General features: G+C 34.1%; 1 protein-coding gene across 3 annotated transcripts in view; it reads left to right on the top strand.

Moving 5' to 3' along the window:
- The first annotated feature begins 414 nt into the window (after positions 1 to 414).
- Positions 415 to 16,464, top strand: part of rod (kinetochore component rough deal) — a 27,815-nt gene continuing 11,765 nt past the window's right edge. The window contains exons 1-16 of one of the 3 annotated variants that reach the window (XM_022058614.2): positions 415 to 547; positions 1,297 to 1,442; positions 1,662 to 1,903; positions 2,872 to 2,982; positions 4,178 to 4,301; positions 5,077 to 5,237; positions 6,291 to 6,493; positions 7,305 to 7,470; positions 8,697 to 9,006; positions 9,262 to 9,426; positions 10,610 to 10,827; positions 11,671 to 11,902; positions 12,743 to 12,982; positions 13,622 to 13,819; positions 14,967 to 15,595; positions 16,131 to 16,291. In XM_022058614.2, coding sequence (XP_021914306.1) covers positions 1,302 to 1,442; positions 1,662 to 1,903; positions 2,872 to 2,982; positions 4,178 to 4,301; positions 5,077 to 5,237; positions 6,291 to 6,493; positions 7,305 to 7,470; positions 8,697 to 9,006; positions 9,262 to 9,426; positions 10,610 to 10,827; positions 11,671 to 11,902; positions 12,743 to 12,982; positions 13,622 to 13,819; positions 14,967 to 15,595; positions 16,131 to 16,291 — 3,301 coding nt within the window. In that variant the 5' untranslated portion in view covers positions 415 to 547; positions 1,297 to 1,301. Of the gene's footprint in view, positions 548 to 630; positions 837 to 1,279; positions 1,443 to 1,661; positions 1,904 to 2,871; positions 2,983 to 4,177; positions 4,302 to 5,076; positions 5,238 to 6,290; positions 6,494 to 7,304; positions 7,471 to 8,696; positions 9,007 to 9,261; positions 9,427 to 10,609; positions 10,828 to 11,670; positions 11,903 to 12,742; positions 12,983 to 13,621; positions 13,820 to 14,966; positions 15,596 to 16,130; positions 16,292 to 16,464 lie in introns of those variants that run through there. The other 2 variants (XM_022058615.2, XM_022058616.2) reach the window with 2 other exon arrangements.

Below are 16,464 nucleotides of genomic sequence, written 5' to 3'. Positions count from 1 at the left end.
TCAATGTGCATCGTAGTAGGTCAAGAACATCGAATAATTAACTTTTCAACATGATGAAACTATATTCAGATTAAGTCCGTCTTACACAGACAGATTTCCTTCGGGGAATGAAAGCCCTTTTGTTGGCAAATCTACTTATGCACCGTGCCTCAAATTGTTATGTCTTTTTGTATCCATTCTCTATTGGGGTTGTGTTATTTGCAAGCAATGGTCTCATGAATTGGGTTGAAGTGGCGATTGATCGGATCCAAAACGAATATTATTGATCTTTGCTACAGATTATTACCGAGAATAGAGTAGCGCGTTCGCGACCACGCATTTCATTCGATAAGTCGATCAAGCGATCATTGATGTTTGTGAAGGTCGATTTCTTTCATTATATGTCGATTAGAATGATTTGGCGCCATTCAAGAAATTAGAAGAAGTAGTCAGGTTAGAAACGTTTTCGCAGGTGATTTGAGTATGTTCGTGATCCGCGGATAAAAGTGTGATTATTTAAATTACAATGTGTTGGTATTATTTTACGATCTGATTCCCCTAAATGAAAGTATGTGGTAATTTCGTACATGATTTGGTTACATTAATAATTTATAATTAAAAATTGATGAGCTTTCTGGAATTAACATTGATACCCTTTTTTCCTGTGGACGTACACAGTAAGCTTGTTCTCAACACCAGTGGCGAAGAGAATAAATAAACTTTTTCTGAGTCACTTCTGAAAATTGTGCATGTAATGGGAGATAGACAGAGTTTTAAAATAAATTAAGGAACATTTCAGGCATCCAGAAGAAGGGCTTATTGTTTATTGTCCAGATGGTTCTGAGCTACCAACCTATGTGAGATTTTAACCTGATACTGTTTACATCCTAAATAATAAACCAACTAAGTGGATGGGATATGAATTTGCATGAGATTCAGATTGTTGTGGCAGAACATTATCATCTGATTCTGCTTACATATAAATATGTTTAACAGTAAAGTATAATAATATGTCTCTACTTGTAATCTGCTTATATCTCTCTAAGTCTGTATTTATGTTCCTGCTGCATGTGTAAAAATAGGCAAGAAATGTGTTTTACTGTATATCATAGCTTTTGTTTTCTGACATTTCCCTCCTAAAATCCAAAAATCTATTGCTGTGCTTTTGTTCTGGAAAGGGAGCAACACTGAAGTAGGGGTATACCTCTTGGGTAATTGAAATGGGAATGTTCTTTTTTATGCTGTCATAGTAACTAGTAAGGCATTGACAACTTTATTCTCTGTTTTTTTTCCATTTTAGTCTATTTTATATTCAAGGTTTCATGATGGCTGTGTGGACTGATGTTACTACAGGGTTTAATACAGAAGAGGAATCTGTTAATTTTGGACCCCGGGCAGTTTCAGATGACAGTAATGTAATATTTGAAATTCTGACACTGGCAACAATCCAGCCTCAGGGGGAGGTATGTTGTTGACCTTTTCTTATTTATTGCCTCAGATAATACTTTTCTGCTCTCATTAAATATATGAATAATGTGTTTTGTTGGCAAGTAATATTAGTTCCAGAAATGTATTCATGTAAGATTTGGCATAGAAAGTGAAAGGTTTAAATAATTGGATTGTAAACACAAAGTATATTTTAACAGAGACTAATATACTTATCTTTTGATGTTGTGTTATAGGTTGTGAAGAATCCACATGTTGTTGCTGCATCCTTCTCTGGGGACAGTGTTTGTATAGCAGCTGATAGATCTCTCATAGTATTTACTGATGAAACGTGTTCTGAAGTAAACTTTACTTACACCTTTAATTCATCAATTGACTGTTTTACTCTGTCAGATGACGGATTGTTTACCATTGTTGGTGTTGAAAGTACTGTTCATTGTTTATACCATTCTGCAAATGGTCAGCTACTATTTTCAAGGTACACTACACTTACTTGATACAGCTCTATAAGGATGATTAGTTTACTTAGTGTGATACCTCTGTTCCAGTCTTAACTCTGTTATATGCTGAAATGTGGTTAAGCAAGGATATGCTCAGAAAAGTATGTAATTCACTGTCTGATTTTTCTGCAGCATTGTTTAAAATGGGTTCAAATTTGTTCATGTATGCAGAATGTGACTGTTATAACATTTAAGAGTACTATTCAACTTTAAGCTGAAACAATAGGCTTTTAAAAGTTTGGGTTTTTTATTTCATCTTGGCATTTTTCCTTCATTGACAACACATCTTTGTTATCTGTTGAGTAAATTTCTGAGTGCATAATGCACTTCAGTTGGTTGTATTGTATACTGATTAGTGCTAAAAACTGTTTTTAAATGGTAATGACGAATGGCTCTTTGTTTGAATTAAACTTGTATGAATTGTGTAGAGTGTATCTAAATATGTGTACAAAAAAGTTTTGTTTAGTTTGGCTGACTAATTGCTTGGAAAAGTATTTTCTGTTTTGAATGTTAAAAAATATATTTTATTTAGAATTCAATCACATTTTTTATTGAAATGAATGTTAAATAAGACTCTGTTTCATTGATTGCTTAGACTTGTTTTTTGTATTGGTCTGTGGCTCATCAGATGCTTTCTTGTGATAATCACCCATTTTGTCATTGTCAAAGAGAAATATATTTAAAAGAAGGCTTCACAAGATGACAAAGCAACACAACAGTAACAACAGCAGTAATTACACACTGCTTTTGATGAGTGATAACATTTGAACTATTGATGTTATAAAACTGATTTGAGTATGTGTGTGCTTGTGTGAACACATTTGCAAGGGGTGTGGGGTGTTCGTGTGTTTTGTTAACTCAGTCATTTGTAAGGTTGTCCCTTGTTATAATACTGATATAATATGAAAATATTGTGCAGATATATATTTAACCATTTTATTTTCAGGTCAGCATTGCCTGCACATTATGATTTTTCTTTCATTAACATATTCATCCATGCCATTGGGAACCATGCATATGACATATTGATGATTGCAAATTCAGGACAAATATTCAGGTGTGTATTCTGCTATGCATCTGTAAACTAAAGTGTTTTGAAACAATATCATTCCTACTATAAGTTTCATTCTTACTGCCTCTTGTAATGACTATTTAAACACTTAAATAACTAAGTAAGTTTTGAAGGAGTTATAACTGAAAAGCTTGACAATACCTTTGAAAGCCTTCGTGTTTCCACATGTTAAATAATGTAGGAAGCATATTAAGAATTACATGTAATCAACATCTTGATTTCATTTACATTGTCTTAGGACAATTAACTCCATGGAGCAGAGTCTTTCTTGAGGAGTCGGTGTTACACTCAACTAGTCCCAGTTCTTGCCTTTTTATGTATCCTGCAGTTTCATTACTGTGTTCAAAAGATCTTGCTATTGGTCCCTATCCTGAGATAGATGACAATGAATCCACATCCCTGTTTCCATAACATCCATATTAATATTATCCTCATATCTGTGCCTTCAGGGTGGTATCGTTCCTTCTTGCTTTCCAACCAAAATTATGCACACATTTCTCAGCTCTCTCGTGCATGCTGCTTACCTCCACCTATCTCATCCTTAATTTGGTCATCCTAATAATATTTTGTGAAGAGTACAAATTATGGAGCTCCTCATGCAGTTTTCTCTAGCTTGCTGTCACTTCATTCTTTTTAGGTCAAAATATTCTCCTCTGCACCATGTTTCTAAAACCCTTGTCTGTCTTTTTCCCTTCCTGTGAGTGGGCAAGTTTTACACTCGTAAAAATGACAGGTAAGTTATAGTGTTGTGTAATTTAATCATTGTTTTTATGTAGTGGACAGGAAGACAAATTCTGAACCAAACATTTTTTGGTCTTAATTTCCTTGTAAATGCAATTTTTATTTGTTAACATCAATCCTAAATATTTTAACTTTGCCACATTTTCATAGGATTTATAAGCTGCCTTTGTATAATGGTTTTGTCCTGTAGTTTGGTTATGAGACATGAACCTATGCTTAATTATCTCTGCATCAACTCCTAGACCAATTTCCTTAATAGAATTTAATTCCCCAAAGCAGGAAGGTAACCTCTTGTCTTCTGTTCATCATTGATTATTCAATATATCTGTAGTTACTGTCCATATATTCAAGCCTTCCATATTCTGAGGATGTGCCATGCTGTAATGACAAGTGATCTACTTAGTATTTACCTTAGGACTACAGGAATATTTTTTTTCAGAATTCAAGGACTGAATTTTGAAGCTTTATTACAAGCAATTCAGAATGGTGGTAATGAATTAATAAAACAGGTGACTGATGGCATCCAGATTGAAATCATAAGGAGGGAGTGTTGCAAGAGTCAGGTTTGTATATTGAAAGTTCACCTTGACATTTGCTATGTGTTAAGTCTTACACAGTCCAGCTGGCTGATTGCTAAAATGTTAATTCTGGAGTTATATCCTTGTCCACAGCCTTATTGTGTAGCATTTTTAAGTTTCCTATTTGAACATGACAAAGGTTAAAGCAACTGAACTGCATTTTAACTTGATCATGTATAAGCACTCCCACTGGGCTGATTTTACATTTTAATTAAGCTTTATTGTATCAGTCGTAATATGTTCAGCAGTATTGTGTCATACAGTTGATCTTTGTTAAATGTGGGCATTATATATATATTTGAAAATCTTAAGAACTCGTGGAAAAAATTGAGTTTGTGGATCAAGACAAGGAATTTACTATATGTTTTGGTAATAAAAGAATTAGTTTATCTAACATTGAAATTATTAGAGATATGTGGCATGTATGTAACATGTAAGTACTACAAAAGTGAGGAATGCAAAAAAATGCTGAGGAGGATGGGTTTTTTGGAGAAGCAGAAGTTGGATAAAGTGGAAACAGTGACCAGATGGTCTGGTGCCATTGTGAATTGTATAAATGCAAAGAATGGTTGTAAGAGGTAATACATGGAGATTTCAAGCCATGTTGCACAAATCTGTATTTAGGAAGATTCCATTGTATATTCTGAAAATATATATAAACATTTTTTTATGAAAATGTTTAGTTTTGTTGATATTCACCATTTTGTGTGACATTTTAATGCTATCTATATTATAATTTTTTTATTTTCATGTTACTTAGATATCTTCAGCAACACTTCTAACTGGCAGTGAAAATACAAGACTTGTACTTGTGGGTGATGAAATTACTGTTTGGTCATTGGAGTCATCAACGTGTGAATCATGGATGCTTGAAGAACCAGTGTCAAGGATTAAAACTATTAAAGCTGTAGAAAATGCCAGGTGAGAATCTGTTACAGTCATTTGGCTAATGCTGCCACTATATTATTCCTCTCAGATTGAACCTTTGGCTATGAATATTCTTTACTTAAGTGCAAAAATTCATATTCAGAGTAGCATGATAAAATATCTATATAGAGGCATGATTGTGTACTTAATGAATTGAAGGGTAGTCTATGAATGTATTATTCAAAACCTCTGCTACATGCTTTGACCCTTGGGTTATCAAGTGGTAATAAATATAGAGGAGCCATTGTTGAATTTATGCATGTATATATAGCAATGTTATTGGGCTAGGTCAGTAAATCAATTAGGTCTTAAACCTTGAATTTTGATTGCTGAATGATAGTTGGAGCTATGTCCATTCTACTGAATTAATATGATTATTGCACTGTATCTCCCCAAGAACCTGTTAAGTAACATGTCAAAAGATGCAAGCCTGTATCTAAAGGAACATTTTTACTAATAATTTCTACCTTTATGCCCTTTATGTTTTTGAGACACCTATTTGTATTTGCCCATTTCCAACTCTGTATGATCTTTTGCAAGTCATGTTCCATCTGAAAATAAAACATTGTAGATTAATTATACATCTCATTTATGTGATACTTCACATTGCTGTGAGCAAAAATTGATTTTTCTTTTCTTTTTTGGATAGACTACCATTATTAAATTTCTTGAAGTGTGATCAGCCTGTATTTTATAGGGACAGTTGATAGATCTCTGAACTATTTGGATATAAGTGTGAGATTTCAGGTTCTCAAGGCAGTAAGTAAGAAGATGACTGTGTTCTGGGTTGTTACACCATGTGTAATGGTAGAAGTTATATCAACGTTTCAGAGATGCTTGCTTACTCCTTTATTAGGGCACTGATGGAGGCAACAAGCATCTCAGAAACATCTGTTAATGTGTACTAGACTTCACAGTGCAACAACCCAGAAGAGAGTTATCTTTCGTTTGAATATATGCCTAAGGAAAATGTAGAACTGAAATGAATTGTTTTTGAAAATTACGGATTTAGATATATTGGAGTACTGATTTTCTGTTTCATTTCAGCTTGCTTATTGGCCTTACTGGAGATGCAAAGTTGATTCTTATCTGCACACAAACACTTCTTTTTGTGTCACTGTGGCATGAAGTTTCTATTCAGGATTTTGTTGTGCTAGATGGGGTTTCTGGTATGAATGGAACTAGTATTCTTCTTCTTACCCAGCCCATCGAGTCTGGAAAGTCTTACATACAACTAGCTTCATTGCCAGGTATCAGTAGAATTGTCTTATTTTGTTATCAGAGTAAAGCAGTGGTACACATCAATGATGTACTGTTCAGGTTTTCAGAGAGAAAATATATGTGTGTACATGTGCTTATACTTGTAGATGTATTGTGTGCATATGTGAAATGTTATTTGGGAAGATTAATAATATTTTTTAAGTTTTAGTATCTTAAGTATTACTTGAATATTTTAGAAGTGCAGAAAAAGTCCATTATAGTGAGTACAGCTTATAACAAATCCATTTTATAATTTTTTATGCATTGTCAGTGTAATAATTAAATTTAGGAATATTCTTCTCTTATAATGAGAGCCCTGTTTTATTATTTTCAATGTAATGAGCACTTTTGATCCCTTTTCACATTTGTGTAATATTTTTTGTGTTAAATGTTTCTTAATCTTTATTGACCATGTGACACTACTTACACCTGGCTGTGCCTGACTGTGCCATAATAGCGTACTGCTAAACAGTTAAACCCCATAGTTAAAGTCCAGCTGGTAACCCTTCAGTTTATTCATTTCAAGTGCTTGTATATTATACCTTTATTTTACAGCTTTTTGCAAGTAGTTCTGATCACAGATGTATGCAGTGTGTATTATTAGGTTGTTATTAATTTCAAGTTTACTTCTGCTGCTACTGCCATCACTTCTGCCACCTAAGAAATACCCAAGTTATGTTGGAAGTTTCCGCCTGTGGTTCTGAATTACGTTTCATTTATCTGAAAAGATATTGTATAGATGAAGGCTGTCCTAGATTATATTATTTTTTCAGTGTGTAATTGTTTTGTTTTTTTGAACAGAGTTGGAAATCAAATTCCAATTTTGTGTGTCTTCAGTGACATTCCTTGTGTCATTAACATCAACTACACAAGAATTATTATTTCTGGAAGGAGTTGGAAGTTCAAACTCTGAATCTGTACTTTCTCTTCATATCAGAAACATTGTGGAGAGTCTTCCAGAATACAGGTTAGTTCAGTTAGTTCAAACTATTTAATGGAAGGAAATTAAACTATGTCAGCTATACATATATTTTCTTTGTGTACACCATTTGTATAGTTAATAGAAGTGCTTTTCTAAGATGTTACCAGAGAAGACCTGGAATAGAACTAAGTACCACATTGAAAACTTTATTACAGAGCTGTTATGTGAGTAGGTAAACTATGAATGGAATCTTACCTAATCTTTTAGTGCATCAAACATAAGAGTGCATAAATATTTGTCACATTTAACCTACTTAAACATGCAGGGGATATGTGGTGGTCTTGGGGGTATAAAACACTTGAGTCTCATTAAGGGTTTTGAGTTTCATCCCCAGTCAGATTTGTGATCTATGAGTTTTTATGATTGCATTCTGAAGCGTTCACCTGTGCCAAATTTAAAACTTTGCTTGTACCATGCTTTGGAACTTATGGTGAATTGTAGGTCCCCTCTGTTGCTCATCTTCATAAACATCCTTTCACTGGGATAACAGAATCTGCCACATGGGTGCCTGCCATCATAAACTGATTCTAGACTTGCCTAGGATTAGCAGAGGTCAAGAAAGTATGCTGTATTAATGTTTTGAACCAGTAGCACTAGTTCTGAAACTCATCCTGCAAACAGACTAAGCCTGAGAGTTGTTTAGTTGAATGATAACCACTCAGTCTGAAATTAAGGTTTCTGGTATAGGCCCTGTGTTATTGTGGAAAATATGCTTTACATTATTATGCTATCTCCTTTTAGAGACTGTTTTAATAAATGACTTTCACTAACCTTTACAGTAGTGTTAAGAATTATTTAAGCATTTCACTTGTTTTGAATACAATTTCTTATTATTTCATGTGAAATAAAATTAATTTTACCCCAGAGAAAGACCATTGAGAGTTTATATACATGAAGATGGCTGTCTTCTGGGTTGATGGAGGCAGCAAGGACCTTTGCCACAGTGGCAAACGTCTAACAGACAAGGTGCTATAACCCAGAAGACCACCATCACCATGCTGACTGCCATGAGAATCTCAAATCCTACTTATACTGTACATGTTTTTGAGTGAAAGCATTATTTATTCTGGAGACAATGTTGCATTAATAGAGATAAATAAGAGAAACTACAGTTTGCTTCTTTTGTCTACACAATTTTCTAAAATTGGCAGATTGATATTTTGATTGGATGCATCTTACAATTTTTAAATTATATATTTTCTTTAATTTAGATTCCAGAGATTGTTGCAACGACATACATTTGATGATGCAGAGACATTTGCATGTAGGTTCAAGCTTAATGTTGAATTGGTATACAAAGAACGTGCCAAACATTACATGAAATTTCTTCATCCATGGTCTTTGTCTCGTGATAGTTCAGAAGAAATAGTAAATTTTAATAATTTTATTAGCATGATGAACAACATTAAAGACCTTGAGTTTATTTGCGAAGCCTGTATGAAAGTGCTTACTGTTGATCTGGCCAAAGTGCGGGAACTTCTGGATTATGCAAGTGACAGATTAAAGAAAACTGATGTGAGGGTGAGTAATCTGTTTAAATTACATATTCCAGTGTTTTTAAAAACATAGTTGTAAAAATTTAAGTAATATTTAAGCTGAAAGTGCAGTATTTTAGAGGCACTTAGTTACCGGATGCCTATATGAGGATAATGAAATTATTTATGTTTTTTGTTGACAAAAGTGCATAATAGTGGACATTTACCAGTTACTGGAAAAGATTCAGTGAATGCTGCTATGTTATAATGTTTTCATTTCCTTTCTTCTTCATTTTTGTAGAATTTAAACACAGCAAAGATATCATCTTTAGAGTCTGAGTTATGGAGCACATCAGTAAGACTGGACACATTTCAGCTTGTCTACCAGTCAGACCCAGAGAATATGAAGTGGTGTGAGTTTTCTCGTGCAGATCTTTTGTGCGTGTGCAAGCAACATTTACAGCAGGTGTGTTGTGGCACATATTAAATTAGTACAGTACAGAAATGCAGACTTCAGAATTTGTTTGCTGTCTCTTCTATTTATCCCTTCTCTTTTTTAAACAGTGAACTTTATAAATATTTTTAACTAACGTTTGGACAGGGGAAAGGCAACTGTTTATGAAAATAGAGGAGTACAAAGGTGAAGGTAAATCAGTTTAGAACTAATGAATTTGTGTCCTTTTCAGTTTTCATTCTTTAGGTTTGAAATCTTCATCGGTGTGACTTTCTTAAATTGGCTGTTTATGTTTCCAATAAAATGTAAATATAAGTAACAAGCTAATTTATGGGAAACTTATAATAAAGTTATATTTGGTAATGGATGACAGACTGAAGACTGCAGTTAAGTAATGAACACTGCTGCTTTGTATCTGGGAGGTCCCACATTCAAATGTTGGCCTGAAGGCCAGTTATCCTTATAGAGAATTTTCATGGTTTTCATCAGTCCATCAAGCATAGTACGTTAAAACAGGCCATGACCACTACCTTCCACATCCTGATCACCTTACTGTTCACTGCTATATAATCTGGTAGTTTGGTAATGCCTTTGTTTTTATTGCCAAACATTTTTAGGTTATTGTGTATTTTGTTTGAATGATTTGAAAGATATAAATTAGCAGGTTCATTATTTTTGTTATGTGAACTACTCATGCTATAGTTTTTCCAGTGTGTCCATCACATTATAGAAGGCTAACATCTGTTTAACTTGTTAGTACATAAGGAATTTAGAACTGGTTGCAATATACATATACTACAGTTTCTCAGGATGTTTGGAAGCATACTCTGCTTATTGTTTAGGACAGTAGTTATGAAGCAAACATTTTCTGCAGCATTGTTGTGATGCCCACTTTTCAGTTTCTATGTGGCTATTACAGAATGTGTAACTAAGTTCAAACATTGGAAGTATAAAATACCATTTACATATTGAAATTACTCTAGGGTTTGGAATGAAATTTGGTAACATCTTCAACTTACTCACTTCTGACTTGTATTATTATTGAGAGACAAAACAGTAAAATAGTTTGAGAATTATGATTTATATTCTTTGCATTTAAAAATGTACATACAAAAATAAATAATATTTAATTTATATGTATTTAGTAAAATGTTTAGTATGACATGTTTGTTATGTGATTTTTTGTCCTGTACAGGGTCAACTAAGTCAGGCTTCACTCATATGGGCCAGACACTGGAATAACTTCAAGTCTGTGCTATCAGAAGCCACAGTTATAGCTCTGCTGAATGCAATTCCTTCTGGTATGAAGGTCTCTGATTTGATTTCTTGGATTTATCAGTTCATTCCTTCGGTACTTTGTGTTACACCACAGTCAATGCAGCATGTTGTCAGCTGGACCATAAAGTCTATTAAGTATGTCTCCTGTCATTTAAAGTTCCTCTTGATTATTAATTAATTAATCACATATTAACATTTAATGCTTTTTAACAGTTGGAGATCACTGAATGTACTTTACTTTTGTGAATTAAAATCGGACATAATTAGGATGATCAAATCAAGGAGGATGAGATGTGTGTGACATGTGGCACAAGTGGGACACATGAGAAGTGCCTACAGGGGTTTGGTTGTAAGACTCTAAGGGATGGGACCACTTGGAAAACCTAGGCATAGTAGGGAGGATCATATTGAAATGAATTCAAAAGAAATATAGTGAAAGGGCTTGGACTGATTCATCAGGCCCAGGATAGGGACATTTGCAAACTTTTGTGAACATGATAATGAACCTTCAAATCCTGTAAAGGAATTTCTTGATAAACTGAGTGACTATTAGTTTGTGAGGAAAGACTGTTGCATGTAGTTGGATTAAGGATGTTTCAGGGGTTGTGTCTACTTCCATCTTCAGGTCGAGGAGTACCATCATACTGATTTTTATATTTCAGTAGACCTTTATTGTACTGCAGGTGTCGAGGGACAACTTTAACAGTCACCTTATAAACTGCCAGTATTATCAGTAAAACTGTCTTGGGAATATGATCTTATGCATGGTTTGTCTAGTTCCATGATGTAATGAGGTTCTACTGTATTTATACTGTTTGTGACCTTCTGAATCCTAATACAAGTATGCTACCCTTAGTGATCTATTTGTATAAAACTCTGTTGCATTTCTTATTTATGTAATGTAATGTTGAGTTATGTATAATTTTGAATGCTGGAAACTGTTTTGTGAGACAAGTGATGAGTGTTTGATCTTTCCAGGTCCTTGGAAGTTGAAAGAAGTAATTGGCTCAAGTTGGGGCTGGATTTTGCAGAGAAGGTACTTCAAAGTATAAACATGAAACCATATTCCCATTTAGATTTCTACCATCAGCAGTTATTGGTGACTAGCACACATTGCTTGGAGCTTATTGAAATGGCCAGTACATTAAGACAATTGCAACAGCTGAAAGAGAATCACAAGATCCATGTTGCCCTTGCAGACTTTATGCAGGTATGAGGTGTGGTATTTAACTGTGTTCATTGAGGTATTCAGAATTTGTTTTAGAAAGCATTACTTGTTTCAGAATATTTTGCTGTTATTGTGCATTGCACTGGGGAAAGTTGTGTTAGCTTTTAGTGTATGATATGGGTGTAGAAATAAAAAAAGTCAAGTTTATTTTTATTTTTTTAACTGTCACATCCTGCTTATTATGTTACAATACTTTTATTGTTGTAGAGTTATTAACAAACATAGTGTTTTGAAACTGATTTCCATGTATTCCACATGGTATTTAAATGTGTGTGAACTGTAAAATGCAAATGTGCTATGTCTGTAGAAGAATATTATATGAAACAGCATTTGCCATTATATTTGAAAACAAATGTGTTTTTCTTCTTTCTTTTAAACAGACTGTTGTCCATATCATGCCACAGTATCATATTTTAGCATCATTCTGTTACTCTTTGTATGTGGTTTTAAGCTTCTGTGAGAGTAGTGGGCTCTTGAATTTGTGTGAAAGTTTGATAAATTACTTTTGTTTAATTAAATATGTACTATCTTACATCTGGGGAGAAAGTAATTTACTTATGCATTACACAAATTCAGAATAACAAATGAATAGTACAGTGAAAACTATTCAGTTGTAAAGAGAGTTACAAAATATTATGATCTGATAAGTAGATTTATCATTATCCATTATGAGATTAATAAATTGTTTTGTGTCAGTTTGGCTGAATAAAGAATGAAGTCTTCTGTAGCAGAAAAATAATTTTATACTAATTTAAAATTGTCAGAAGAGACATCACTGAAAATGGATATTTGTAATTTAGAAATATTTTATATTTCTTACAGAGTGACAAGAGTGAAGTGGTTAGCATTTTACTGGGAAAAGTAGCCCCAGTTGACATCAAACCATTAATGATTCAGTTTCTCAGAAAGTTCATGTTGGATAATTCTTTGGTACCAGATATGGTACTGTCTGAGTGTATACATAGAATTCTCAGTCAGTCAGCAAGTTGGTGGTACTACTATGCAGAAGCACCCTGGGAAGATACTGTTGCTGCTGTCATACCTTGCATCAATGACCTTGGGGTATGAACATTATTAATATGATATTAGTTATGTATTGCTTCACCAAATAAGTCTTCCATGATGTGGAACACAAAATTGAAGACCTCACCATTTCACCTCTTTTTTTCTTCCTTCACCATGGTTGCCATTTTATGTCTTAACTGTTAACATTACCTAGAGTCCAGATGAATGCAATGTTAACTTGGCAGTGCTGTTCTGGAGGAAAGCATTGTACTGTTCAGTGCCCATAATGTCATGTTGCAAACTCTAATGAAACACAGAGAAAGTTATGTCAGCATATGATACATGTATCATCTGAAACTTTTACGGCGACTAAGTATAATGAATTCTCGAGCTACCAGCCTTATAATGTGGTTTAATGGAGAAAACACTAATGTTTCAAGAACTTTTTATCTTCTTCCTCAGCGACCCTGAGGATTGGTAGATGTCAACCTGAGATTCAATATCTGAGATGAGGTTTGCTTGGTTATCTTCGGTACTTGGGATGGATCTTGCAGTAGTTTGTTAAAAATAAAAGACTGATTTCATCCTGGTCCTTATAAATGTTTGTAATTATTTCACAGCCCTTTGCATGAATTCTTACATCTCTGAGCATAATATGCCTGAAATAACTGAATGTTATATATTTTTTTATTGCAGGTACGTGTGAAGTGTATCATATCAGTACTCAAAATGGCTCCTGTCCCTTGGAGTGCAACTGTAGTTGGTATTGCTAAACAAGGCCTGGAAGTGGATAATCCTTCGATTGGATTGCTTAGACATGAACAGAAGATGATGGATGTGAAAGTTGTTCAAAAGAAGTATGGTTTCACCAAATTCTTGGTACAAAATTGCAATGTAAGTACGCACATCGGTTCTACGCTGAAGCATAATCACAGATCACTGTATATTATAAGCAGTTTGTAGCAAGAAAAATTCAGTATGGTCTCCGAAACATTGGTGTACAACCAAATGACTACGTGCCATAACAACCCAAAAGACCACCATCTATACTAAATTCAGTGTTTGTAAGTCATTCTGCATTTTATGTTATTTGTTTATCCTTTATTTTATGGCACTGTCAGTAGCTTAGACTATACAGTATCAAATGATGTAAACAATTAGGAAGGAAATGGTTGTGCACTATTTTAATCCTTTTGCTGTACATTATTTTCTTACCACTTTCCTGAAATAATGCAGTTTTAAGGTATAAATATGAAAAATGTTCAATACTCTTTTCAAATTTAACCCCTTAAGTGGGCTAAGCACATATATGCACGGGTGGTTAACGCCCACCCAGTGGAGAGCACACATATAAGCGCGCTTCAGAAAAAAATACAGTTTCTTAGTGGGCTAAGCTCAGGTATACGCATTATTTCTGTCATGCCTCAATGGAGTGTTCTGCTATGTACCAAAATTTTTTTAACTCAGTGGTCTTGCCCTATGTAGCAGTATGTGCAGTCTTAAAGTGAATGTTTGGGGATGTTTTAGCACTGCTTTCAAGCAGGAAACCCCAAACAGTACCTTTTTTGGGGGTTATTAAGTTGAAATCAGTGAGTTTAGAGAGCAGTCAAGTGTTTTTATGTGGTGAAATTGTTAGTAAAATAGCTAAAAATTTAAACAACACGAAATTTTCTGTTTCCTTACCTAATAAATGTGTATTATCCATATTATATAAACAATTCATAATTATTTTTTATAAAATATAGAAGACCTACCTGGTATTGCAATGGTATAAATTTTCCCCACACTTAAGGGGTTAACATATTTTTTTGTATACTTTAAAAGCTTCAAACTAGGTAGCTGCACCATGGAGACCAAAAATTTGTTTTCATAGCTCAGTGAATGAAGTTGAATGTCACAGTGAAAGGATAAGATTATTTCTTGATGTGGACAAAAGCAGAGTGTTGCAATGTATGATAATGGATGGTTCTTTGACTTCACTCGAATATGTAATAGTGTTATGTAAAATTTAAATGTAATTAACTCCTAATTTATTTTTTAGCTATATGACTTAATGCACCAGATTCGGATGATCTTTAAACAAGGCCATGAGGATATGCTGCAGGATGCCTTAAAATATGCATCTCTAACTACAAAGTTATTAGAAGAGACTTACGTGATCTGTATTGAACATTATCTCGAAAAAGGCAAACAGAAGCAAGCATTGGAGTTATTAGATAGCCTGAAGACTGCTTTGATTGTTAAATGCTGCCAGAGAATAGTTTTCAGAGCCCAAAGTTACCTACAGAGCAGTTTGCATCACAGGGTTCGTATCTCATATATGGAGGTGTTGAGGTCCTTGGGTTCAAGACTAGAGAAGGCTGCTTGCATCATGGGTGATACGTTCCTCAATGATATTCCATTTCAGGAAGTTAGGAACATGCATTTCCTTCATTTGGAGTTTATGAAAAGATTGTCACTGAAAGATTATAGTTGTGTTCAGTCACGTTCTGAAGTATTAAGTGAATGTATAAGCAATATTTTGAGTGCAACAGATGATCTAACTATAATCTACTGCAAGGTTGGACGGTTAACGCATCTGTTGCAGTTATCTGTTGAAGAAGGAATGTTGGAAATAATTCATCAAGCCACTGGGAATGGAAATGTAATACTTGCCTGCAATGTTATGAGGTAAGATGTTTTTGGATTAGTCATTTGATTTAGTCATAACATGCCCCAGTGGTGACTTTGGGAACTTTGTGGTTTGCTTAATGTTGTACTTTGATGACAGCACTGCTTATCCTAGTCTCATTTTTAGTGCAGTCACTAACATTGTGTTGTGCGTTAATTTGTGGGATTGCAACCCACCACATTTTGACAAATGATCCGCTTATAGATCTGGAGAGAGAATTCATAGCTTGGACTCTTTCATCATGCAAATTTTTGTTCACATGAAATCCTAGAGAACAGAAGAGAATCCTGTAGAAAAATAAACACAAAAGATCTGATATTGTAAGATGTGTCCCTTAAAGTAGGAAGTATGAAAGGCTAAAGATCAGGGTTGTAGAACAACTTTCTGCCTGGAATATTGTATTATGTGACATGATTATGTTTGATGTTGTTAATATGAACTAAATCATGAAGGGGGTGATAATCATCTTCAGTGTTAGTAGTACTGATGCTGGTATTAGATTGGTCACCCTTACTGCTCTCTGTTTCTTTGCAGGAATCTACTGCACTTCAGTTCTCTTTCAAAATCCATAAACCAAAAACTATGTCTCGTGGTGTTTCACTTCTTACAGACAAGTTTCACTGCATCTGAAATTGATGCATGTGCACAGTTAGCACACAGCATTGCAAGTAAAGCATGTACACTGTGCAGTTTCGGTAAGTACATACAAGATTGTTTTGGAGTGTCATGTTGTGAAGTAAAGTTTATATGTTTTAATTTTCCATCTTTATACAACACAAATACTTTAAATTATACAGGAATGCCATGTGAGATTTATCTAAAATGTTATTATCCATCTAACATAACAATTTTACTTTATGTCTTGTAT

Source organism: Zootermopsis nevadensis, unplaced genomic scaffold (genome assembly GCF_977971745.1).
Source record: "Zootermopsis nevadensis isolate Lab colony 2312 unplaced genomic scaffold, Znev_1.0 Znev_ptg000030l, whole genome shotgun sequence".
Taxonomy (NCBI): Eukaryota; Metazoa; Arthropoda; class Insecta; order Blattodea; family Termopsidae; genus Zootermopsis; species Zootermopsis nevadensis.
This window is presented reverse-complemented; position numbering and strand designations above follow the sequence as displayed.